The sequence below is a fragment of the Nilaparvata lugens genome, chromosome 2 (assembly GCF_014356525.2).
Source record: "Nilaparvata lugens isolate BPH chromosome 2, ASM1435652v1, whole genome shotgun sequence".
Lineage (NCBI taxonomy): Eukaryota > Metazoa > Arthropoda > Insecta > Hemiptera > Delphacidae > Nilaparvata > Nilaparvata lugens.
In genome coordinates this window covers 5,822,451-5,849,208 of record NC_052505.1, presented here as the reverse complement: position 1 = coordinate 5,849,208, position 26,758 = coordinate 5,822,451, and the positions used below count along the sequence as shown (strand labels likewise).

Genomic DNA, 26,758 nt, shown 5'->3' with positions numbered 1-26,758 from the left:
CGGTTGTAATTTCCAAAAGTTTAACTTCCAAATATATAACTTCCATCCTCGTTTTACGGATAGACATGTTAAACTGTCGGTCCCCTGAAGCCGGTTGCCCGAAAACAGCCGGTAGGTTATTGTCAGAGGCCCTGAAATTGATTAAGTGCTACCTGAAATAAAGGTTTGCAGCCCTGTTTGTGCAGGGTTTATTCCTACTTTGCGAAATATGTTGATTGTGTCAAAAAAGTAAAATTAGTCAAAATTAAGGCTGTGCAAAGGCTAAAAATAAACTTTCTACTGGTGATATTCATCGAAGTTTTTCAATTTGTATATTATCAAGTTATCAAAATTAAAAAGTTTTCACAGGAAAACATTTTTTTCCGATCATTACTTTTTGAGATATGAGCGCCTAGAGTTTAAATTTTTGGGACAGAACATTTCAAATTCGGTAAGAGATAAATCCATGAAATTCAGAGGATATATTATTCTTAGTATTGTTGAATCAATAAAACAAAATTCTCTGATAATATCAATTTTTGAGAAAGTTGTTCAATTTACTAAAAATTACCAAAAATAACTTTTAGTTGAGTTATTTTTGGTAATTGAAAAACTTACTGAAAAATTGATAATTTTAGAAAATGTTTGTTTTATTCAATCAACAATACCATGAAGAATTCATCCTCTAAATCTCATGGTTTTATCTCTTACCGAATTTGAAATGTTCTGTCCCAGAAATTTAAACTTTAGGCGCTTATTTCTAAAAAGTAATGATCGGAAATAAAAATTTTCCTGAGAAAACTTTTTCATTTTGATAGCTTGATAATATACAAATCGAAAAACTTTGAAAAATATAACCAGTAGAAAGTTTATATTTAGCCTTTGCACAGCCTCAATGTGGGTGTTACTTCTCAGATTGTTGACAATTTCGAATATTCCTATTGGAAGGTGATTCCATTTTTGATGATGTGATTATTGTATGAATCAATAAAGATTAAACTTTTAGATGAATATTGAATAAGAAAGAGGAAAATTTGAAATTTGAGTTTGCGGTGCTTCCAGCTATGAGCTTGGACTATCATGAGGTCCACGTTATCCGTTATTATTTATTCATTTATACAATAAGTACATTATCAAAATGATAGGGAGAGGAAAAATAAGGTAACCATGTGCTATTCCTCTCCCAAATTTAGATAACACATAGTCCGAAATAGGTTAAGTCTTGTAGTTCTTCAATTCACAAAATTTTCAGTACTCAAGTATTTTCACAAAGTAGTTTTTCAAATTTATATTCTTCAAAACTGAACATAGAAGAAGTATTTCACATTATTATAACTAAAATAGGAAATATTTACATATTAAAAATATAATTTTGAAGAATTACCGAAAAACAAACTTAATTCCAAAAGCACAGGTACTGCACGTTATAATTGCAGTATTTGATTAACGTTGGTGTTGTGTATCATTCGATACTGCAGATAGTGCTATCCTTTTCTAGCTCTGCAACGTTGCCAGATCGTTTTTAACAGTGTAGAAATATAATCAACTATCAAAATATTTAATCTCAATTATGAAAATTTATAATTAAATCATTTTAAAATATGTATGACAAATAAATTATTGAAGAGTTGAGATGTTGTCAAGAAATCCACTTAATTTTAAAATAATGTGGATTTTTTGTCAATATCTCAAATCTCTTCAATATTATGGAAAAGTTCCACAACATCAATATTCACTCTACAAACTAATTACCACTGATTATTTAAGGATCAAATAATTTAAATTATCTAATTCACCTAAACGAAAACTTGGTTGAACGTCAGTTGAATCGAAATGAACAAAGTCATATTACAAAACAAATTCAAATCATCTGACTCAGAACCAACTGCCGTTCAAACCTAGTTTTCGTTTTTGGTGAATTTGGGCCTTAAACAATAATGAACAGTTGTTATTACATCAGATACCGGTATCAGCTATCCTCTACAGAAGGCAGTAGCAGGGCAGAGACTCGGCAAAGCTGTTCTTCTATCTTTCTCCACTGTTATAGCGTTGATCTATAGTGTTGTAAATTTATAAACCCAACCTTTTAATTAAGGAATGCATTGTTTCAATAAAAATATCATTGAATATTTTAAAATATTTTGTAAATGAATTATTGCTTTTCAGTCTACCAGAACATATTCCAACGGAACTGTCATATGCGTGCCTAGTCCTGAGAATGTTGTACGATGTGGCACTAGATTCTTACGACAAACCAAACTCATCGACTGTTGTGTCCTTCAAGTCCCCATCACATAAACGAAACATGGAGGTTGGTTTGCAGTTTGTGTTTTATTCATTTCAATCTTTAGGAACTATAGATTAATTATCAATAATCAATTGATAAATTTATTTATTAAAATTAGAATGATGAAATTATTTATTGATTGATGAAAAATTAATCAAGGAATCAGTTGTTCAATTTCAATGTAGTAAAAGAGAGAAAATAGCTTTGAGTAGAGAAAATAGCTTTTTAGAAAATAGCAAGGCCACCCCTAATACAAGGCCCCGGCCTACGATATTGCAACGTCGCAGTGTAGGCCTAGAATCTAATACATGATTGGTGAAAAAGATAAGCTGGTATTTCTAAAAATCTTTTTCACCAATCATGTATTAGATTCCAGGCCTACACTGCGACGTTGCAATAACGTAGGCCGGGGCCTTGTATTAGAGGTGGCTATGGTTATAGCCTTGATTCTTCAGTGTCAATTTTTATTATATTCATTTATTTGATATGGGTTGGGATCCTTGAGAAACAACTGGCTTTGACAGCCCAAAACTGTTTCCGATTCAGAAATGCAAAGTTCAATAAATGAAAACTGAACCCACAATACATTATAAGAAAAAAATAGTAGAACAGAATATATCATTCCAATGTTAATAATATGATTTCAATAATAATATTAACAATCTAACAATTTAATGGGTGAAGTTTTCTACCAATATCTACCAATTCCTGCGACATTATTTTAGCGTGTGAGTGAGAATGTAATATGCTTATAACATTTATGTATGAGTTCAATAAATCATATGATAAGTGTTTTACTGTTTTTAGTCCGGGCGCAAATGTCATGAATAAGGCACTCCGTGGTCATTTTAGGGTTACAGCCGTGGAAGATGTCTCAATTTCTTCGTTAGGTCTAGCGTAATAAGGATCGTGATGATGATAAGTCGAAATCACAGGCAAATACCTCAGAAACAAGATGGCCGCCAACATTTTGGTGGAACTTTTTTTTTCACGGCTGTTACCCAGGAAATGACCACGGAATGACATTTGCACCCGGACCATTTTGATTTTTGTATCTTTAGAACATTGTCACGTTTCCGATTGTGAAATGTATACTTGAAATAAATCTATTCTATTCTATTCTATTAAAAATGACTATATGCACACATTTCGAGTTGATAATACGCTGCACTCTCTTCATTGGTTCATGGTATTCATAGCCTGTTCTGCTGAATGCAATAGAGAGTAGGCTGTCAAGAGCAATCTTGTAGCCGGGTGAGGAACATGGAAATTGACAACAAAGAAAGAATGGAAGAACCGTCAATAAAGCCTTGTGCAACCTGAACTGCTCTCGGAGAGCTGTAACAGAAGAATCAAACAGACATATATTTTATTTCTTACTAGCTTACCCGGCGAACTTCGTACCGCCAAAAAGTCAATGTATCTCATGTCACACTTGACTTCATTTGGTGAATCATGAAATTTATCTGCCAATCAATATTTTCATTCACATCTCAATACAGACTTCCTATGTGCTTAGTCATGCAGCATTTATTATTCCGAAAACATATTCTTCTCAATCAATTGGTAGTAATATCTATCAGTAGAGTGTTGAAATAGATAGGTTAAATTCAGTGTTTCAATGATAAATTTAATGCGTTCATAGTTGTTGATTGGCAATAGATGGTCCAGGAAATATGCGATATACGATGAATCACACAGAATTTCATATTCTTCCCATCTTCCATTCTAGGATAAATATAAGCTTAGCTAGATTAAAAAAATGTAAATTAGTCTGTCATTCTTCATTAATTAATGAATGCAATATGAACAACTCTCTTCCATGAGGTGAATAATTTTTTCCAACATTTTCTAGTTTCTCAATGAATGATAGGGGAGTGATAATTATTTGTATTTCAAGGAACGATTATCTGCAGCTTGTTCCAATCAACTACACTAACTTCAACTCCAAATTTAATACCAGTACACAATTTATCACAGGGTGACGTGTTTATTATACAGCTGGTAACTTTAGATGCTAAATTATCACAATATGATCATCTTTCTATTCTTCGGTAGCCGCTCACCAAAAATTTCGAAAACATAGGTCTGTAAAATGGATTAATAAATAATTATTATTAGCTCTCCAATTCAAATTTCTGGTCAGAAACCATTCTCAATATTCACACAACATATTCACAAAGTTTTATGCCGTTCTGTCAAGTAGTTTTTGAGTCTATAGGGAACAAACAAACTAGCAAACACACAAACAGACATTCACTTCTATCTATATCTATAAAAGCGAAATGGCACTCACTCACTGTCTGACTCACTCACTCACTCGCAGAACTTAAAATCTACAGGACCAAAAACGTTCAAATTTGGTAGGTATGTTCAGTTGGCCCTTTAGAGGCGCACTAAGAAATCTTTTGGCGATATTTTAACTTTAAGGGTGGTTTTTAAGGGTTTAAAGTTCTTTTAGCATGTATATTTTTTCTTATTCCAATATCTTAAAATTATAATTGAAATGTCCATACCATATGTTAATATAGAATTATAATATAGAGAGAGTACCTCTTCGAAACAGTTGTTCTGGTAACTAAATTAAAAATTTTGTCAGGTTGGCATTAAGTTGAGTTGACTTTGTTAGGTTGGCACCAAGTTGAAGATTGAAATGCATTATTATCCAGGACCTCCTAAATACCAATTTATTCAGTTAGCCCAAATTAGCGTTTTCTCAGCTTTTCTGCGTTTCCTCACCTTTTTTCAATAATCGATGGAAATATATTTAAAAAAATTCAGTACACAGGTTTAGCTGAGGTGAAAGAATTTTGTTCGCCAAAGATACGCCGATATAGTAACAGGTGTTTTTCGAGATCAAATTGACATGATACGTTCAAATTCGATACAGAGGTTCCGCTGAGGTCTACATGCAGGCGAGCGAAGCTAGCCCGCTGATCTCATTTTTGGACAATCCAGTCGGGGGTCCAGAATTCGGTACAGAGGATCCGCTGAGGTCTACATGCAGGCGAGCGAAACGAGCCCGCTGATCTCATTTCTGGACGATCCAGTCGGATCCCCGACTGGACTAGAGTTCCTAGGGGGCGGAGCCCCCCTGGCTAGACGGATATGGCGAGCGAAGCGAGTAAATACGGCTAGTATTTAAAGATCAGAAGACTGAGCACGTGTGTAGGAGTTGATATCCTGCTCAACGTTTACTATGCTCATGTCCAGAGCATTATGTGTTTTTGGTGTACTGATCGGGGGAATAATCCAGTGACTATTAAAATTCTTCTCCCACAAAAGAAGATACTGAGACTTCTATGCAATGCATCGTATCGCGAAAGCTGTATATCTTCATTCAAGAAAATGCGGGTAATGACCTTCCCAGCTCTTCATGTGTATTCTTCGATTGTATTTTTTGTACATTCCAATATTGAAATATTTGATGTGAATAATGAATAATTTATGACATAAGAAACCGAAAGCTCAGTCTGAGAATGCATAGGTATCAACATAGCTCCTCTTAAAAACTCTGCCTTTTTTTATTAAGACGTTGAGTAAGACATCTTTTAAAATGAATGCGAAGAAAATTTTGATAAACGAAACACCATATAAAGTAGGCTAACTGACTATCTATCTATAAATTGGAAAAATTATACATAAACAGTATCAAGATGAATGTATGGGCTTTATTATAATTCCTGTCTCTGTTCAAATGATATTTTATTAACTTGATTTTATGATAAAAGTTAATCTAGACGTTTTGTATTGTGACTTTGAAAATTTGTACATGACGTTGACCATGCATTGTTGAAAATGTCCTTGCCAATAAAGCAATTTATAGTTATTATTAAACGAAAATCTCAATTAAATGCTGTAAATCACCCCGAAGACCTCTGCTACTGCAAATATTGACAACAGGGTAAACAGCTAGATGGAAATTCGATGAGCGCTACTATACAAAAATATACTATACTATACAAAGCAATTTCTATTTTCATATCACTCTATGTTTGATCCAGTATGTTCTATTATTTTCTCACAATTGTCTGTAACCATAAATATTCTAATTTGAATCAACAACCACTTTTCAGACACAGAAGTCGCTGGAGTCCCCATGCTCAGGTCGGCGTGTGAATACTCTGAATCTGACTCCGCCAGTGCCAGACCCCATAGTGGTTCATCCGGGGGTGGTCATAGCCATATTGCATCTACTTCCTTCAATACAGCACTCCTCGCAAACGCAAGTAAGTCACTCAAAGTTACCCAAATTCTAAAAATTCAAGAGTAACCGTCCACTGGAACCGTATTCAAACGATCCGTTCGGCCGTTGGATCGGACGAATCTGCCGGCCGTTAATTCGGCCGAATATGGTCGTCCATTGGAACTGTTTACGTCAGTCTAGTTCAGTAGTTGGCTGAACTATCAAATATTGAATTAACTACTATCATAGCCACCAAAATTTTCATAAACAATGATTATATTGAGTTTTTGAAAATTGAATAAACAAATATCCACTAAATTAGCTATTCATTACACTAATCTTACCTTCAGATCCTATTTGTTCAGTAATCTTGGTCTACAGATTCCTATAAACATCACGACGATGATATATTTTGTTTCGCATATATCTTGAACCAAACTTATCAACTTTTCATTGTCCATAGTTAAAACTTTATAAAACAGAACAAGTTCAAAAAACAAAAACAGACAAGTCTGTGAAACAATTTTGAGGTTAGGATGATGTTGTCTCAGCTCGACTTCGGCCGGTTAGAGCCGGAAAATCCCATTCAATTTGGATCGAAAACTTGATCGGCCGGGGACGGCCGTGCACGGACGTATGAACCTGTTGCAATGGGGAGCATCTAGAGCTTTCTTTGTTGGGGGATCGTTCGGACGAGTTCGGTAGTTTTCAGCCGATGCTAGTTCGACGAAAACAGTTCTAGTGGACGGCCCACCTAAGGTCGGTCTCCGAGCTCGGCATTTAGCCAAGTTCTAGACTTTAAACAGCTGGAGTCAGAAAAATTGGCTTTCCGAAACGGGGCGTAGTCGTGATCCACGTTTATATATTATAAATTTCGAAATACTAGAAAATTGAAAACAAAATAAAATGAAAAGAAAATAGTTTGATGTTTCAGCTTTTCTGAATTATTTAGGAATGTTTCATTTCGTCAATGAAAAACGTTTCCAATTACAGAAATGAGAAAATAAAGATTATCATAAAAACTACGACTACGCCCTGTTTCGGAAAACCAATTTTCTGACTCCAGGTGTTTAAAGTCTAGAACTTAGCTAAAACCCGAGCTCGGAAACCGGCCCTTAATCACTAGATTACATCTATAGTGAGGTCCACGTTATAATTGGCAGTGTACACTGTCTTCAAGGCGTTGCGCTTAAACCAGACCACACCAGATTTTTCTACGAAGTGGTTCGTTTCTCTACTATAGTGAGGTCTACGTTATAGTGGCAGTGGAGAGAGATAGCAGAGCAGCGTTGCCGATTCTCTGCCTTGCCACTGCCTGCTATAGAGAATACCTTATATCTGTATGATGTAATATGGTTATATCTGTATGTTTCATGTTATGGTTTGTTTGTGCTCTCAGCTTTATATTACTTTCCTTGCCCTATTACCATAGGTTGGGAAAGTATTGCTTTCCAAAAAAAAATTAAGATACCCCAATTTCAAGTTTTCTATACGTTTCAAGGTCCCCTGAGTCCAAAAACATGATTTTTGGGTATTGGTCTGTGTGTGTGTATGTCTGTGAACACGATAACTCCATTCCCAATCAACCGATCGACTTGAAATTTTAAACTTAAGGTCTTTATACCATGAGGATCCGACAATAAGAAATTCAATAAAATTCAATTCAAGATGGCGGAAAAAATGGCGGATAATTCTACGATAATTTTCCCGAGCACCTCAAATCAGCCAAAATAAAACCTCTATTCAAACAAGGTGACCCGACTAATCCCTGTAATTATAGACCGATTAGTCTTATCAGCAACCTTGCTAAAATAATGGAGAAACTAATAAAGTCAAGAGTTGTTTCTTTCTTGAATCTTAACAAAATAATCAACAAGAACCAATTCGGTTTCCAAAATAGTAAAAGTACATCTGACGCTCTAATAAAATTCATCAATACTTTATCTGATAAAATAAACTCCAATAAGAAAACTATTGCGGTCTTCCTGGATATACGCAAAGCTTTTGATACAATACCTCATAATACTTGTTCAATAAACTGGAGTCCTATGGTTTCAGAGGAGTCTCGCTTAAATTGTTCAAAAGCTATCTGAGTAATAGAACCCAGTCCCTAACCATAAATGATCAATCTAGTGTAACTAACTTAACTTCTTATGGTCTTCCTCAAGGTACTGTACTTTCTCCCATCCTTTTCATACTCTATGTAAATGACTTTTTAAATTTAAGACTTCTAAACTCAACTGTGATATCCTTTGCAGATGATACTGCAGCTATTTTTCACGGAAATTCATGGAATGAAGTTCATACTATAGCTGAAAATAATATGCTTTTAATTAAGAAGTGGTTAGATAAGAATACCTTAAGTTTAAATATTGAAAAAACTAATTACATTACTTTCTCTGCAAATAGAGTAGGGCAGCCTAACGAGAATCAAGATTTGAGACTCCATTCTCAGTGCAATTTAAACTTGGGTAATTGTGATTGTCCCACCATTAAAAAAGTCAATAATACTAAGTATTGGGAATTATAATTGATGAAAACCTTAAATGGGATGTTCATATTAAATACATATGTAGAAAAATTAGATATTTATCCTTTAAATTTTACCAAGTTAACAGAATTCTTAATAAGAACCACCTGAAAATGATGTATCATGCTCTAGTCAAGTCAATTCTGCAGTATGGCATAGTTGTTTGGGGAGGCTGTTTCAACTGTCATATTGCTGAATTATTTGTAGCACAAAAACTGATAATTAAAACTATATTAAACAAACCCAGGCTCTATCCAACGGATATGGTTTTTAGTGATTTTGAGGTCATGACTATACGTCAATTATACATAAAAACCGTAATTGAGTACTTAATAAAATATAGATCCGATTTTCCTCTCACAATAAACTCTACTCTTAATTATTATAATCTAAGGGCCACTGCTAACAAATATGTAACCTATAACACTAATATTGAATGTATAAGGAGGCAATTAATTTACATAGGTACTAAAATAATAAACCTCATTCCAAATCACTTTCTCATGGACAATAAGATCAGCGGAAAAATTAAACTGGATATAAAAAACTGGACATACAGTAATTTCTTCTTCCATTTAGATATATGACTCGAGATTTCTGCTCCAGCATTTTTTTTAAATTCATACCATGGATAGCTATTTATAAGCACTATCAACTGACATGAGTCTCATTTCTGAGAAAATTGCAGGAGCTCTGTAATATACTTGAGAAAAATGGCGAATAATTACTAAAAAAACCATGTTTTCAGGATTTTCTCAAAATAACTTGACCGATTTTTTTCAAATTCATACTCTGTATAGCTTTTTATCAGTTCTATTAACTGGCATGAGTCTCCTTTCTGGGAAACTAATGGGGGGTCCACCCCATCCTTGAGAAATGGACTTTGTAACCTCCTTCTCGTGCATGAGGTAGGTAGGTAGAGCAGTTCATAAAAAGAACACATAGTCGAGATATCTCATCTGTAGAACAGCTGTTTTAACGACTTTTAAAAAATCATCGAATTTCACAATTTACACAAAGGAAAAAGTACTCTGAAAACATTATATAATTATACAGTAGTCTGATCGTAGTTAAAAATATGTTGCCGCCAATCGTCATGATGTTATTCCCCTAAATTATTCTCGTTTAAGAATGGGGCTTACATTTCAATGAGCAAGGAAAGTTGTATGAGTGTACTACACCAGATTTTTTAATATTGTGATTAAATATGTAACGTTTGATGTTTTTTATGTTGATGTCTGTTTTGCCCCCATCTTTATATAATTCAATATTGTGATTGAATGAAAACGACTAAGAAATTGTCAAAAACTACAGATTTATTGATACTTAGAAAGACCGGTTTCGGTTATTACACCATTGTCAATCTCTGATAAACTAAAACTACAAGAGCAGCAGAATTCATACTAGTAGGCGAGTACTGCTATTGGTCAAGGGCATGAACGCCTGCCATTGGCCCAGCTAGACAGTCTCCTCCCACTTTAGTTTTACAGTTTTACTCCCGTTGAGTGGGAGCAGACTGTCTAGCTGGGCCAATGGCAGGCGTTCATGCCCTTGACCAATAGCAGTACTCGCCTACTAGTATAAATTCTGCTGCTCTTGTATTTAGTTTTAGTTTATCAGAGATTGACAATGGTGTGATGACCGAAACCGGTCTTTCTAAGTATCAATAAATCTGTGGTTTTTGACAATTTCTTAGTCTTTTTAATTAAATTTGAATAATTACCACAATATCAACTTCTCAAATACACAAAAAATAATATTGTGATTATATTTAACGTTTCAAGTTGTGTTTGTGCTTTCAGCTGACACTAACGCTGCAGCTGTACGCGGCTGAGGTGGTAAAATCGCTGGTCCGTTGTGAACGCAACCAGCAGCTGATGTGCGAGGTGGGTTTGCCCGGGCAGCTGCTGGCCGTCGGCGAGGTGCCGCTCGAAGATGAGACGCATCCGTTGCATCCGCCACTGCAGTATATGCTGGAGAGGCTGGCCACACAGTCACTCGAACCCAAGGATCTCAGGTAACACATTACTCCTCTCGTTTCAAGCTTTTGCCATTCAGGCCCGGTTGCAGAATCATTACATAAATCCAGACATAACTATGGTGAGACATAGATTAAAATCACTGACATAAATGGTTGGTCATTGCACAGTTGTTTGTCGTTTATCTCGAATTATCATCACACATGTCACACTGCAGCTCTATTCACTTTTTTCCGTACATGCTTCTATCTAACCAATGTTTTGGCATCAGGGAAAGTTTCAATAGACATAACTGTGCACAGACCTAAAATACCTCACATAAAATTGATAAACAACATGGCGACTCTTCGCTTTTGGCGAGATTTCTCTCCAAATTTAGCGATTTGGAGATTATAAACAACTTTTAAAGCTAAGAAACACGGGAAATTCTAACTTACCGCCAGAGACTAAACACACTAGAACAATATGATATTTTAAATCACCTCAAAAAACTTGGCAAGTGAATTGGCCAGGTTTTTCCCACTTTCATCTTGACTGAATTGTATAGTTGTAGTATAATAGTTTAACCTACCATGTTAAATCTCAATTTTTCTATTAGAAGATTTGTAATCTGTATACCAATTTAATTGTAAACGTATTTCGTAAGGCAATAAATTTGATTTGATTTAATTTGATAAGACATTTTCAACCGCTCAAAAAAACAAATCTCATTTCAATCAACGACCAAATCAATTTCAAATCAAAAGCAAGCGCGCCTGGTGTCAGGCTTATGAAGCTCCTCATTTGGGAGTGAAATGCATTCCTCATTTTTCATCAAAAAGTAATTGTTTTTAAAATATCTACTTGGAAACATAGTGTCCAACTACTACAACTGAGGATGTGAATGCGTTTAATGTGTATATGTGCAAGTGCAAGCTTGGTTATGCAGGACCAAGCGTACAGATGAGAAGCAAAATGTGGGAAGAGCAATGGGAACACCCACACTAAACGCCTGCACTTCTGGTCGCTTCAGTGTGAGCAGCTACATGCAAGTTACACTGCGTTTCAATGGAACTTTTCAAATTTTGTTTTTCACATGTGCACTTGCACATGTACGCATTCAATGTGATCACACCCCAAGTTATCTAATTCATTCATGAATTGTTTCTTTTTGAAAATCATGAATTATTGTTTGATGTTGGATATCAATGTAACTCTATTTATCTGATCTGAGTTTCTGCGTCTAGAAAATCAATCAATAAATCGATCAATCTAGGATCGTTTGATGTTGTTATGTTGGATAATCAGATATCAATGGTATCAAATATTAATATTCGTATATTAATAAGAATAAATCTAATTTTGCTACACACATTTCACTCCATAATACACGTCCCAACAATAGATTCAACACAGAACTCATCAAGCTAACCATATTGATTTACTGAAATAACTTAATTTATTCAAAGTGCGGTGATATTAAGTGCAATATTCGACTATAATTTGGTATTTTAATCATTCTAAATTCAATAATTTCAGCTCATATATATTTTTGGACAGAACTTTGAACTTTAACTTTCCTCAGTAAGAATATAACCTATTTTCCGGACATTTTATTATTTATCCAAATTTGGGAACAGAATAGTTTTGGGCTATGCCTGTTGTTCTATCCCGATCATATTCATATGATTTGTAATTGTATAAAAAAAATGAATATGCAGGCACCAATTTACATATTATTGTAGCTACATTATAAATAAGATTCCAAACGATTTTATAGATGAAAAATCTCATGTAATTTACTTAAAAGTGTAGAATATTGGATTGAGCAGAATATTCTTTAAACTAGTAGTATGAAGTATAATAGTGTACCCAACAAGCATTATTGTTACTAGAAACTGTGAGCGGTGGTTTTTCAGTTTCAGTTTCTTAAACCAGGTATGTAATTGTCCCACGTCATCTTACAGGAGTTTAGTTTTAGTGTATTTATGTTCTATTTGTGAAAGATTAACTGTATGGTAGCCTCAAGACTTCACAATAATTAATTGGATTATCACTTTCCCATATAATATGTAGTATTCTTGTAAATATGTAGCGATTTTTGTAAATTATTGTAATACTTTCTCTAGCATTATCAAATTTTAATTGTATATTAAGTACTTGAAGCAGAATAAGTGAACTTCAACTCACTGCCAACACACAAGGTTTCTTATGTTGGCAGTGCCAAATAGATAATATTATTATACTCAAGTTGCAATCAATGTATATTTGTATTGTATTCTCTTGTTGACCGAACGAAGTGAGGTCTAAGATTCAAGTCGACGGTTTGGCATTTCTCTTAATGTTTAAATGTTGCGCATTAACGGCGAAACGCGGTAATAGATTTTCATGAAATTTGACAGGTATGTTCCTTTTTAAATTGCGCGTCGACGTATATACAAGGCTTTTGGAAATTTTGCATGTCAAGGATAATATAAAAGGAAAAAGGAGCCTCCTTCATACGCCAATATTAGAGTAAAAATCAGACTATAGAATTATTCATCATAAATCAGCAGACTAGTGATTACACAGATGTGTGGAGAAGCCAGTCTATTGCTGTATTTCCATAAGGTCTATAGTTTCAATCAGGTACTTGTGAATGAGAATACTGCGTGAGGTCTACTGTTCACAGAACTACTAGTATAATAGGATAACAGAAGTGGAGAAGAGAAGATGACGAATTGGTATGAACAGTACATAGAACTACTAGTAATTATAATGTAGAAATATGTATTTGTAATTTTTGGCAATCAATTCAACTCAATTCAATGGAAATTCTATTAACTTGAAATTATCAGATGCTGACTGCCCTTATCTTTCAGAGAGTTTCTGCGTCTGGGATCGCCACTCTGCTGCCAGGCGATGGACTCGATCCTGCACCACCCGAGCAGACGCCCCGGTGGCTCTGTGCCTCTCACGCGGGTCAAGACGCTCGTCTCCATGACGACGCCGCGATCCCAGACCAACATACCCCTGCCACCGTTCGTCGAGATGGACATGTCTGCTGAAGGGTGAGTGTACTCATCAGAATAATAGTAAGGGTAACTGTCGACTGGAACCGTATTCAACAGATCCGTTCGGCCGTTGGATCGGACGAATCTGCCGGCCGTTAATTCGGCCGAATATGGTCGTCCATTGGAACCGTTTACGTCAGTCTAGTTCAGAAGTTTGCTGGTTGCCAATTATTGTAATACTTTCTTCAACATTATCAAATTTTAATTGTATATAAAGTACTTGAAGCAGAATAAGTGATCTGCAACTCACTGCCAGCACACAAGGTCTCTTATGTTGGTAATGCCAAATAAATAATATTGTTATACTCAAGTTGCAATCAATGTCTATTTGTATTGTATACTCTTTTAATTATATTGTACAAATATGTATCTGTATAATAAGAGAGAGTAGGGTTGTTTTTGTTCGCATCAAAACATGTTAATTTGAAAAACGGGAATGATTCAGATCTCCAAATTTTGCACATAGATTCTAAAAATATCAATTTCTTGCACCTCGAAGCCCAAATTTCAATTTTCCTTCTAGATTTTTCAGAATTTAAGTTTAAATTTCATTCACGGGACATCATTGTTCCATTATTATAAAATGTGTTTTTATAAGGAGGTTATAAGATTGTTACAAGATTTATTATTTCAGCAGTGTCATGGTCTAACGATAGAGTACTCGACTTTGGAGCGAAGGTTTCTCGGTTCGAGTCCCCCATTCTTCCATTTTATTTGTTCTTGTTTTTTTTCCCTCGAAACGTATTATTATAAATTATTTTTTTAAGGAAATTGTTTTCATTATGATTGAAATTGGATTTCATCAAATAATTATTTAATGTAAAATTTTGCAACCAGTACAAATGAAATGGACATAGGTTTCACGCTGTATCATTGGAATTCATAAGAAAAACATGAACAGATAACAATAAAATTAGTAATAATTTATATTCTTCAGTTATGATGTACTATCAGACACAAATTCGGAGTGAAACGAATATTGTAGGTATTTTTTGGGGAATTGGGGAAACAAAAGGCTGCTTGATTAAAATTGTGGAGGATCTAATCAATACTAAAATTGATTTATTGAAAAAAATCAATATGATACTGTTAGGTTTTCAAGTATTATGTCTTCTTCAGTTATCTATTATTTATAATAATGGAAAAATTGGCTATCACATATGGGATGGGAAATACATGGCTGACACATCATCACGTCTGAACTACTGGACTGATTAATCTTGAAATTTGCATAAAGATTCTTAATTTACGCGAGGATGGTTATAAGCCTATTTTAGATTCGTCAAGATTTCAGTAGGTCAAGTTTTCAGTTTGTCAAGTTTTTAATCACACCCTTGCGGAGCACGGGTTACCTGCCAGTTTGTAATATTTGGCAATCAATTCAATTCAATGGAAATTCTATTAACTTGACGTTATCAGATGCTGACTGCCCTTATCTTTCAGAGAGTTTCTGCGTCTGGGATCGCCACTCTGCTGCCAGGCGATGGACTCGATCCTGCACCACCCGAGCAGACGCCCCGGTGGCTCTGTGCCTCTCACGCGGGTCAAGACGCTCGTCTCCATGACGACGCCGCGATCCCAGACCAACATACCCCTGCCACCGTTCGTCGAGATGGACATGTCTGCTGAAGGGTGAGTGTACTCATCAGAATAATAGTAAGGGTAACCGTCCACTGGAACCGTATTCAACCGATCCGTTCGGCCGTTGGATCGGACGAATCTGCCGGCCGTTGATTCGGCCGAATATGGTCGTCCATTGGAACCGTTCATGTCTAGTTCAGAAGTTTGCTGGTTGCCAATTATTGAATTAACCACTATCATAGCCAGCAAAATTTTCATAAACAATGAGTCGCATGAATGTTAGTATTGTGCCTTAGGGTAACCGTCCACTGGAACCGTATTCAACAGATCCGTTCGGCCGTTGGATCGGACGAATCTGCCGGCCGTTAATTCGGCCGAATATGGTCGTCCATTGGAATCGTTCATGTCTAGTCCAGTAGTTGGCTGAACTATTAATTATTGATTTAACCACTATCATAGCCTCCAAAATTTTTCATAAACAATGATTATATTGAGATTTTGAAAATTCAATAAACAATTATCCACTAAATTAGTTATCTATTACAATAATCTTTCAGATCCTATTTGTTCAGCAATCTTTGTCCAAAGATTCCTATGAACATCTCGACGATGATATCTTTTGTCTCGCATATCTCACAATGGAACATGCTCTTGAACCAGACTCATCAACGTTTCATTGTCCGAGTTAAAACTTGATAAAACAGAACAAGTTCAAAAACAAAAACAGACAACTCTGAATAATCACAAGTGGCGGATCTCAGAGATCAATACAACAGTTGATGAGCGAGTTCTTCAACCCAGGAGGTCTCTAGTTTTATCCACTGATATAATTCAGGTAAAAAGTAAATTCGTATGGCTTTTGTTGGTGGGGAGTCCCTTGCGGGAAGGTCCCACCGCCTGAATATATAATTTAAGCCGTCAATGGGCCTTACGACTGTCATACTTCAGCCGGGACCGACAGTTTAACGTGCCCATCCGATAACACGGGAGTGATCTGGTTAAAAAACTTTTGGTATTGAGAGAGTTTGAACCCGGGATCTATATGCTGCTACGCAAGCACTCTATCCACTAGACCCACGGATCAATCCATATAATTCAGGTGATCAGACTAAGACAAGAATATCGATTAGTGAATTGTGAATCGTTTAAGCTATTTAATAATATATTGTGAACTGTGTTTTGCATTTCAGATTTGGCTGCATGTATCTACCGAGCGTGGCGCCGCAGTCTGTTGTCTTTGACACTTTGACTGCACCCGATCTGGGAGTTGTTGGAGGCATGGGCTCAGGTAAACTGCTCATTATTTTAATACATTTTTGTCCTCATCATTCAAATGTAATGTCATCTGTTATACTATAATGAAGGAAATAACATCTATCTCCGTAAACAAAGTCATAGTGCATTCTGGTGACGCATTAGTGAGCATTCTAGCCCTACCTGTGCTGACGTCACCAGAATGCACTATGGCTTTGTTTATGGAGGTAGTGCTTATACACGTACGGGATAGGAGAATTATGTTTGATGCATCATCACGTCTGAACTGATTAGGGCAGAGCTTCCAAACTAACGAGGAGCTCCAAAAAAATGTCATAGCCAGCTTGAGGCAGCATTCTTTGAAGAGGGTTTTACTAGGCTGGTCCACAGGTATGACAAATGTCTCAATCTACACGGCAATCATGTTAAGGATACATGTAATCATACATGTAAGTAACTTTAACTGAAAAAATTATTCTCATATCATTCTCATTAGAGTAGAGTCGAAGCTTAAGAAGTATTGTTATTTATTAAAAAGTTAATAAGTGTTTAAGTGTTAATTTATTGAAAAAATTTGAGATTAGTTCTGTTCACTAGACAACACACTTCACCTACTATTCTCAACTGTAGTGAAAACAGTTATTCGACCAAGTAAGTAGAGTTAGTATGCCAGTTACTCGAACACTTAGGCTCAACTCACACTTACGCGACTCAGGTCGAGAAGAGACTCGACTCTAGTCGAGAGCATGTGTTTTCAAATGGTGACGTCGCGGAGACTGGAATTGACTGGTCTGAGTGTCACCATTTGGAAACACATGCTCTCGACTAGAGTCGAGTCTCTTCTCGACCTGAGTCGCGTAAGTGTGAGTTGAGCCTAACTCTACTGGTGAAAATCAGGCTTTATACTTGTAGATGTTGTTAAGAATAATATTTGAATCGTAATCATTTATCAATTATTACTCCAATAATAATTATTCTATGAGTATTTGTTGCGAGTTATAGTGTGATACTAATTATATGTGTGAATATACTATATTTTTTGTGTATAACTCAAATTAAGAAGAAATGAATCCTGTTTTCTCCATTCCTGTAAATTGAATTAAAATGAACGATTTTGTGTGGCAGGTGATCGGATATTCCCGCCACAAACCGGTTTGAGTTTTTCGTCGTGGATCTGCGTTGAACGGTTCAGCGATCCGCGCACCGATCCGCACTGCGTGAGGCTGCTGACTCTGGTCCGCAATCTGCACTCGGCCAAGGACGACCATCTCATCTGCCTGGCAGTTGTGCTCTCGGCTAGAGACAAGGCTGTCATTGTCACCACTCAGGAAACTCCGCTGTCGCATAGTAAGTGCAGTTAGGGTAATGTAATCACAATGAGTACGTTCTGGGAGGACCAGATCCGCTGCCCCTGGTGCACCACAAACACCGTACAGTGCACCGCTAGTGTTCCATGGGATCCATGCACTTTGACGCACACTTTTGAAATCTATTTTATTCTGTGTAAACACTGGAGCTTGTTTGGTTTCACACAAAAGGAGGTTATGTCTTACAAAACACAAACATTGGATGATGTTTTACGAAACCATTTACTAGTCAAAATAGAAACTATTTAAGGCTCAAATTCACCAAAAACGAAAACTAGGTTTGAGCGGCAGTTGGTTCCAAGTCCATGATTTTGAATTTATTTTGTATCATAATTTTTTGTTTATTTAGAATCAAACCAAGTTTTCGCTTTGGTGAATTCGGTTCATATACTAGGAATAAGAACAACAATTAAAAAATATAATATATACACTCATATGAATCAACCTCAAGACTTTCAGCTGATTAATTTTAATAATTTTAAAATTTTAATAAGTTTTCAATTTGTGGCTTCAAAGTTTCAATCTTGACAACAGTTTCTATTTTATACAACAGTGTATTGTAAATTGAAAATAAAAGAATAAATTACCTCGTATTTGATTTGATCCTCCGTTTTAACTTTATCTTTCTCGTGAGTGTCCACTGTTCACCTCAGATGTTCATATGACAGCAGCAGACGCCCAAACTTTCGACCAATAAAAGCTCTGCGGTTCCGGTTAGTCTTTTGTGGATCATATATGTTTTCGACCGGTCCATGAATTCTGCACCGGTGCAGGATAATCAAAGATGGCGACTCGTTTATGAACTGTCAAAAGCTCCCATGGAACGCGATTCGTCTGCCCCTGGGAGGATCTGGTCCACCCATAACGTACTCATTAGATGCGTATATGTGCAAGTGAAACAGAATCTGGAAAGAGCAATAGGAATTAATTTAATCAGAAAACTTAGGGCCGAAAACTAACGAACAATATTAAGCTACAACATGACAGCTGTTAAGTGATAAATTGATGAATTCTTTGCAATTGAATACAATTTTGTGTTGAAGCCGGAGCAGACTGGGAGCCTGACGTTCAAGGATCGAGCGTGTCCTGTGCCAGGATCTGGTGTCCTGATCTGCTGCAGGAAGGCTCCTGGCATCATCTAGTCCTAGTTCTAAATAGAGCAGTGCTCAAGAACTCATCCTTCTCTCTCTACATGGATGGACAGCATGTTCATAGTCAAAAAGTGAGTAGGCCTACTTCTTTTTTCTTTTTTCACTCATTTTTCTGATTAATTTACTTGTTTCCTCCTTATTACTTTGAAAATTCCATACTGCAAGAATTGTTTTTTTGTCATAGTCATCCAATTTCAGCTGTTTTCCATGCATTGAATTAATCCGGTGAACAGCTGTTTGCAGAAAAAATAAACATATGATTCTCGTTACAGCATACTCTACTGTAATGAAACAATATGTTTTCTTTACAGTCGAGTATTTTTTCTTGTTCCGAAATAGGAACAGCAAAACTGCTACAAATAAACCACCTTCAGCGCTCCAGGTGGAAGTTTTGTCAACTTCCACAAAATTCCTGATTCGGAATTTGTAAACTAGGTTATGTTTATAGAATGCATGTAGTAACGTCAGCACAAGCAGGTAATGTTTTCTATTTCTCAATTATTCTTCTTTAGATTATTATGACAAAAAATAGTGAACGTTACTTGGACGTGAATGTCTTTAGCAGTGCTCGAATCAGTGCTATTGCATCATTCTCGCCTGCGAAAGGCCCCTTCCCATCCTTGTTAAGTAAGATACTATTTGTTTATTAGGTACTTTTAAAATTCAATAGAGTTCATTGATGAAATCATTTTATTGCAGAAGGCTCTTAAGATCGTCAAGAGTATTACAATAGTCAAAATTCAACAACATTACATTCTATAGCCTAGTTAAAAAAGTCACAGACAGTTAATAAATATATTTCAAAATGGACTAGATTAAATTGTCATAGTATTAACATTTTCATAAAACTCTTTCACCTCATAATAAGGATTCAAATGTCTAATTCTCTCAGATACAGCATTGAATAGAATTGACCGAACGTATTGAGGTCTATATTTCAACTCGGATTTTCTTTTGTCTGTCTGTATGTAACGCGACTATGGCCAAACGCGTTGATAGAATTTGATGAGATTTGGCAGGAATATTCCTTTTTCCTCCACTTACTGTCTAAAGTACTTACTTTACTCCCTGTAACATAATACTAAAGTGTCACTTTTTCGCTCTCGGGACGAAAAAACGGAAAAACTCCCTAGGGAGGAAAAGTAACTCCATTTAAATAACATGGGAAGCATCTCTGTTTTAAAAACTTACATTGGAAATAGGTTAGAAGGTCTAAGCTCAGATCACAGGGCGTTTGATGGCCATGACAAGCTGTTTAGCTATGTGAGAGTCGCCCCTGTGTCGTATGATATGTGATCGGAGGTTGAAAAAATCACCCTCGTACATTCATAAAACCATTGCTAAATTAACTCAACCAAAAATACTTGTATATTCCAATAATTGTTGTTTTGCAGCTGCATTACATATCACAGAACCCTGGAGGAGGGGCTGCCAACTTGACAGTGGCTTCCTCGGTGTACGGCTTCATTGGAACGCCGCCGATTTGGAGACGCAACTCCCGGCTGATTTGGAAGCAAGGTCCTTGTCATCTGCTAGAAGAGGTTCTCAGTCCGCACATAGTCACAACTATTTATCAGCTGGGCCCCAACTACATTGGAAGTCTTCAGGCTCCACAACTCAACTGTAAGTAAAAAGTGATTTGTATCTCAAGGTGCAATTCCTTAGCGGTAACTACAGAAGCGCGTCTATAGTGAGGTCCACGTTATAATGGCAGTGAAGAAAGATAAAACAACGTTGCCGATCCTTTGTCTTGTCAATGCCTTCCATAGACGGTAGCTGATACATGTAATATTAACTGTTCATTCTCGTTTAAAATAATAAATTATATTTATTAAGCAAGAAATTGTATTTTCCAATAATTTCATAATGAATTTTCATAATTAAGATGAAATATTTTTTTATTTAATAATAAATTCTACATTGTTGAAAGACAATCTGGCAACAGAGAAAAGCAAGAAAGAGATAGCGCTATCCGCTTTGTTGAATGACAGACAAGGATAGCAATACCATTGCTAAACAGACACTGTCATTATAACGTGGACCTCACTATAGAGCACTTAATTTATCAATTCATCAGATTCAATGACTCATAGGATGATTATGTTGTATTAACGTTATGGCTACAGATGAATTAGAGGTGTTTACTACTTTTAGGTCATGTATTATTTTGTTGTAATAATATCTGTTTCAAATCTGCTTCATCCATAATTTGTCATTCCAAATAATCCTTGTTAAATATGCAACGTAAACAAAAAACCCGACTGTTTACCTTGAATTTTTAATACAGATTATTTAAAATGACAAATTATGGATAATGCAGATTTGAAACATATATTATTCTAACAAAACATAACCTAAAATTGAATTTCCTGTTCATTCAAAAATAACAAACAAATTAGTTCAGCTGAAGATGTGGTAGGGTGTTACCATGAAACCTGGTTCTGCTATATGAATTAATTTTCGAATTAATTAAAGTGGTAATGACAACATTAACACCATATTCTTTCAATTATGGAGAAATACAACAACATCTCATACCATAAAATCATATTATTAAAATAATACACGACCTAAAAGAAAAGCATCATAACATGGAAACATAAAGACATCAGTGTTTGCTACTATATTACTTTACAATTGTACTGTTGGATGCAAGAAGGGCCCGAGTACAAAAATTCGAGAAAAATGCCCTGGAACATTTCGAACTGAATAATTTTTTATTCTCAGTCAAGATGTATCACTTGAGTAACCACTGCATTAAAAATTAATATTTTTTTTCTTTTCATTATTTCTTTTGTATTGAGAATTCTATTTGTAAAATAATGAGTAATTAGCCTATCATTTTAAAAAAGGTCTTTTCAGGCCTTTCTTGCATAAAATGAAATGAGAACACAAAAAATGTGTTTTATAATAATTTTAATTGATTAGATGGTCAACTGAAATGAAAATACATATATTTGAAAAGTCATTGAATAATTTAAAATCTTAATCTTGTTCATGTGCTATTATTATTTCTTCATCACTTGGAATGTCCAAATCATCATCATCATCATTGTCATACAATAACTGTTCTGATTACTATAAAATTCAATAAATATTGATTGAACAGTAACTCATTAAATAGAAAATCAACTTTAAAAGGAAACTTCTCCTACGTTTGCAGAAACTAGTCAACTCAACTTGTAAACAAACGCATCAGGCCCAACAAGCTATATTTTGACCAACAGTGCTTTACAAAAATTTTCATAGCTCAGTCAGTTTTAAGGATACAGAAACGTGATTTAGCAGGCATGTACAGAAAACCAGCTGGGATTGGTTTAATGCACTTTTATTATTGAGATTGAATATTTTGTTAATTAATTATATTACTACATCGTTAAAAAAAACGTTGTGGAGCTAGAAAAGGATATCGCTATCTGCTTTGATGAATGATAGACAAGGATAGCATAACCAAATCAAATACTGCCATTAAAATGTGGACCCTAGTGCAATATTTTTCTCAACCAAAATATTATTATGATGTTGGTGATTTTATTATGAAGCCACTTCTCACATTCCAAGTTTTCACTTTTTTTATTTTCTCCACAGGGCAGAACTCAAAGCAATTCATTACTTATAAAAATAAACTTGTGTGTTTCTTAGGAATGGTTAGAGTATTAAAATAGTTATTTGTATATCTAGAGTGAAAAGTACGACTTTTTCTCCCTGTGGAAAAAAGTTTGAAGCCCGAGGCGAAGCCGAGGGCAGCAATTTTCCTGAGGGAGAAAACGTATTTTTCGCTCGTGATGTACACAACATTTTTCCTCCATCTACGTTTTTTTATAGAAACTGCAAATAAAATCATTCTAATAACTTACGTATTGGTGACAATGATTCCTAACAACATAACCTAAATCTAAAACCTAAAAACCGGTCGTCTGATTGGCACTGCCGATTGCGCTATCTATCGGCAAAAGTTGTAACAATTATATCAGCTGAGCAGCTACCAAAAATGGCTGACTCCAGATCACGCGGTTCAGATTTGAATTGCAGATCAAAAATATTTGTTGGCTGGTATTTTGAATAGAATAAAATATTTTAAAAATTGTATAAATTTTTATCGTCTACTAATATTAAGAATATAATAATTATCATACAAACATATATTTCATGAGTTAATCAAATTTCTGGTTGTGGTATTGAATTCAGTTGACTCAATGACAGACACACCTCTATTATGCTTTCTCATCTGAGCTTAGACCTTCTAACCTATTACAATGTAAGTTTCAAAATAGAGATGCTCCCCATGTTATTTAAATGGAGTCACTTTTACTCCCTAGGGAGTTTTTCTGTTTTTTACTACCGAGAGCGAAAAAGTGACACTTTAGTATTAGGTTTCAGGGAGTAAAGTAAGTACTTTAGACAGTAGGTGGAGGAAAAAATATTTGTTGGCTGGTATTTTGAATAGAATGAAATATTTTAAAAATTGTATAAATTTTTATCGTCTACTAATATTAAGAATATAATGATTATCATACAAACATATATTTCATGAGTTAATAAAATTTCTGGTTGTGGTATTGAATTCAGTTGACTCAATGACAGACACACCTCTATTATGCTTTCTCATCTGAGCTTAGACCTTCTTACCTATTACAATGTAAGTTTCAAAATAGAGATGCTCCCCATGTTATTTAAATGGAGTCACTTTTACTTCCTAGGGATTTTTTCTGTTTTTTACTACTGAGAGCGAGAAAGTGACACTTTAGTATTAGGTTTCAGGGAGTAAAGTAGGTACTTTAGACAGTAGGTGGAGGAAAAATAATTTTATTGATTAATAATATACAAATTTGTATTTTTTTTCTGCAAATTAACTTGTATGTGATAGCATGAGTATAGGGATGATTAATAAATAGTATGATTAATATCAATATCTACAATTACTTCAGGCCCCACAACTAATCAGTGACGGCATAAAATGTAGATTGATTCTTCCTAGAATTAAAGTAGAATTTCTACTAGCGTATCAATGTATGCTCTTCAACTTTTGTTGATGTATCGATTTTTTATTGGTTGAAATACTATCTAAACTCCAGATTAAAGACATTTGTATTTTATTAAATAGCAGTTTTATTAAAATAAAAACACTGATAGTATAATGTAATATAAAAGCTTGAAAGACATAATTGATTCAGTGATAGAGCTATTAATAAATTCATCTCAACCAAAAATACTTAACAATAGCCTATTATCAGAATCAAATGAGAGGTAAATCAAAGGTAGAATTACTTATAAAAATAAACTTGTGTGTTTCTTAGGAATGATTAGAGTATTGAAAAATAATTTTATTGATTAATAATATACAAATTTGTATTTTTATCGTGTTTGTGACTGTTCTAATAAACCAAATCGTAAGTAATACAGTAGAACGTCGATAATTCGGACGTCAAAAATCCGGACCGTCAATAATCCGGATTCGTCTCTGGCAAGAAATAAAATTTTCGTACCTTCTGCCCTTGGCGCTAATTTCCTTACTTTAGAGCGGGCGACAGGAGAATGGCGCGAAGCCATTTAATGTATACCTTATACTCTACCTACCAGTAATTGAATACTGTATATGCAATTTTAACTGCTTTGTTTCTTTAATAGTGCGAGCTGGCCGTTTTTTAACGTAATTTCGATAATCCGGATGGAGTCCGGTCCCAATTGATCCGGATTATTGACGTTCTACTGTAGTAGGTATTGGTAATATCCCATGGTATAGGTCGTTTATGCTCCGAATTTCAAGTAGATGTTTTGTTAACTCAAGTCGACTACTGTCTATGATAACAGGTTTCGCCGGGTGAGAGTGTAAAAACGGCACAGCATGATAGACTACCTATTTACTAATATAAATATAAACTATTTTCCTAATCATATGTAACTGGTGAGCTGCTATCACGGAAGAATGTAGAATATTTTATACTTTTAATAAATTATCATAATCTTTCGAAATCAATATTAAATTGAGTAATATTAATTTCTTTTTTCCATGTTGATGTTTCAGTTATGGAAGTGCTGCCCCCACTTGTCACAGAGGAGAAAGTTGTGTTTGGACTGAATGCAAAAGCTGTAACACAAGTCACACTTTCCAAAATTCGCAAAATTTACTCTCGTGCTGACAACAAATCGATAGCCAAACAGGTGCGCTCATAAATCCGTCATTTTTATCAGGTGGCATTTTTACTTTCCTTGCCCTATTACCATGGGTAAAGAAAGTATTGCTCTCCGAAAAAAATTAAGGTACCCAAATTTCTATATTTCTATACGTTTCAAGGTCCCCTGAGTCCAAAAAGGTGGTTTTTGGGTATTGGTCTGTATATGTGTATGTGTCTATGAGTGTATGACATACACTCATAGACACATACACATATACATATTAATACCCAAACGAAAATTCGTACGTTTCACATTGTGCGTCTGTGAACACGATATCTCATCTCCCAATTAACGGAATGACTTGAAATTTGGAACTTAAGGTCCTTACAATATAAGGATCCGACACGAACAATTTCGATCAAATTCATTTCAAGATTGCGTCTAAAATGGCGAAAATGTTGTCGAAAACAGGGGTTTTCGCGATTTTCTCGAAAACGGCTCCAACGATTTCCATCAAATTTATACCTAAAATAGTCATTGATAAGCCACAAGTCCCATATCTGTAAAAATTTTAGGAGCTTCGCCCCATCTATGCAAAGTTTGATTCTAGATTTCCAATTATCAGGTCTCAGATATAATTTAAACAAAAAAATTCAAGTGGAAAAGATTGAGCATAAAAATCTCTACAATTAATGTTCAGTAACATTTTCACCTAAAATTGAAAATAAGTTCGAAGTTCGAAAAAATAATATTATTCAATTTGCAAACTGTTGGAAAGTGTTGATTGTATTAAATCATTCCCTATGAAGAGATAGCAGACTTCATGTGTCTGCAGCGTTATTGTCCTGTCACCAGCTGGCTTAGATCTTTGAATAGTAGACTTGGGATGCGCGTGAACACTAACGTCTGTTGATCAATTTTCATAACGGCAAGGAAAGTTGTGTGAGTGCACCACACCAGATTTTTAGGGCTGGTTTCCGAGCTCGGGATTGAGCCAAGTTCTAGACTTTAAACGACTGGGGTCGGAAAATTGGCTTTCCGAAACGGGGCGTAGTCGTAAGTTTTATGATAATCATTTCTCATTTCTATAATTGGAAACTTTTTTCGTTGACGAAATGAAACATTCCCAAATAATTCAAAATAGCTGAAACTTTTACACTATTTTTTCTTTATTTTACTTTATCTCCTATTTCCTAGTTTTTTGAAATTTAATTTAAACGTGGACTACGACTACGCCCCGTTTCGAAATAGTATATTTTGCACCTAGGGCCGAAAATGAGACTTTTCCGGCTCGA

The 26,758-nt window shown here is 35.2% G+C and overlaps 1 protein-coding gene across 1 annotated transcript in view; it reads left to right on the top strand.

Moving 5' to 3' along the window:
* LOC111059210 (WD repeat and FYVE domain-containing protein 3) overlaps positions 1 to 26,758 on the top strand; it is a 172,814-nt gene that overhangs the window by 42,065 nt on the left and 103,991 nt on the right. The window contains exons 15-24 of the mRNA XM_039419973.1: positions 186 to 228; positions 2,146 to 2,290; positions 6,343 to 6,495; positions 10,785 to 10,999; positions 13,802 to 13,990; positions 16,765 to 16,862; positions 17,954 to 18,175; positions 19,239 to 19,417; positions 20,741 to 20,969; positions 25,372 to 25,508. Of these exons, the coding sequence (XP_039275907.1) occupies positions 186 to 228; positions 2,146 to 2,290; positions 6,343 to 6,495; positions 10,785 to 10,999; positions 13,802 to 13,990; positions 16,765 to 16,862; positions 17,954 to 18,175; positions 19,239 to 19,417; positions 20,741 to 20,969; positions 25,372 to 25,508 (1,610 nt within the window). The remainder of the gene's footprint in view (positions 1 to 185; positions 229 to 2,145; positions 2,291 to 6,342; positions 6,496 to 10,784; positions 11,000 to 13,801; positions 13,991 to 16,764; positions 16,863 to 17,953; positions 18,176 to 19,238; positions 19,418 to 20,740; positions 20,970 to 25,371; positions 25,509 to 26,758) is intronic.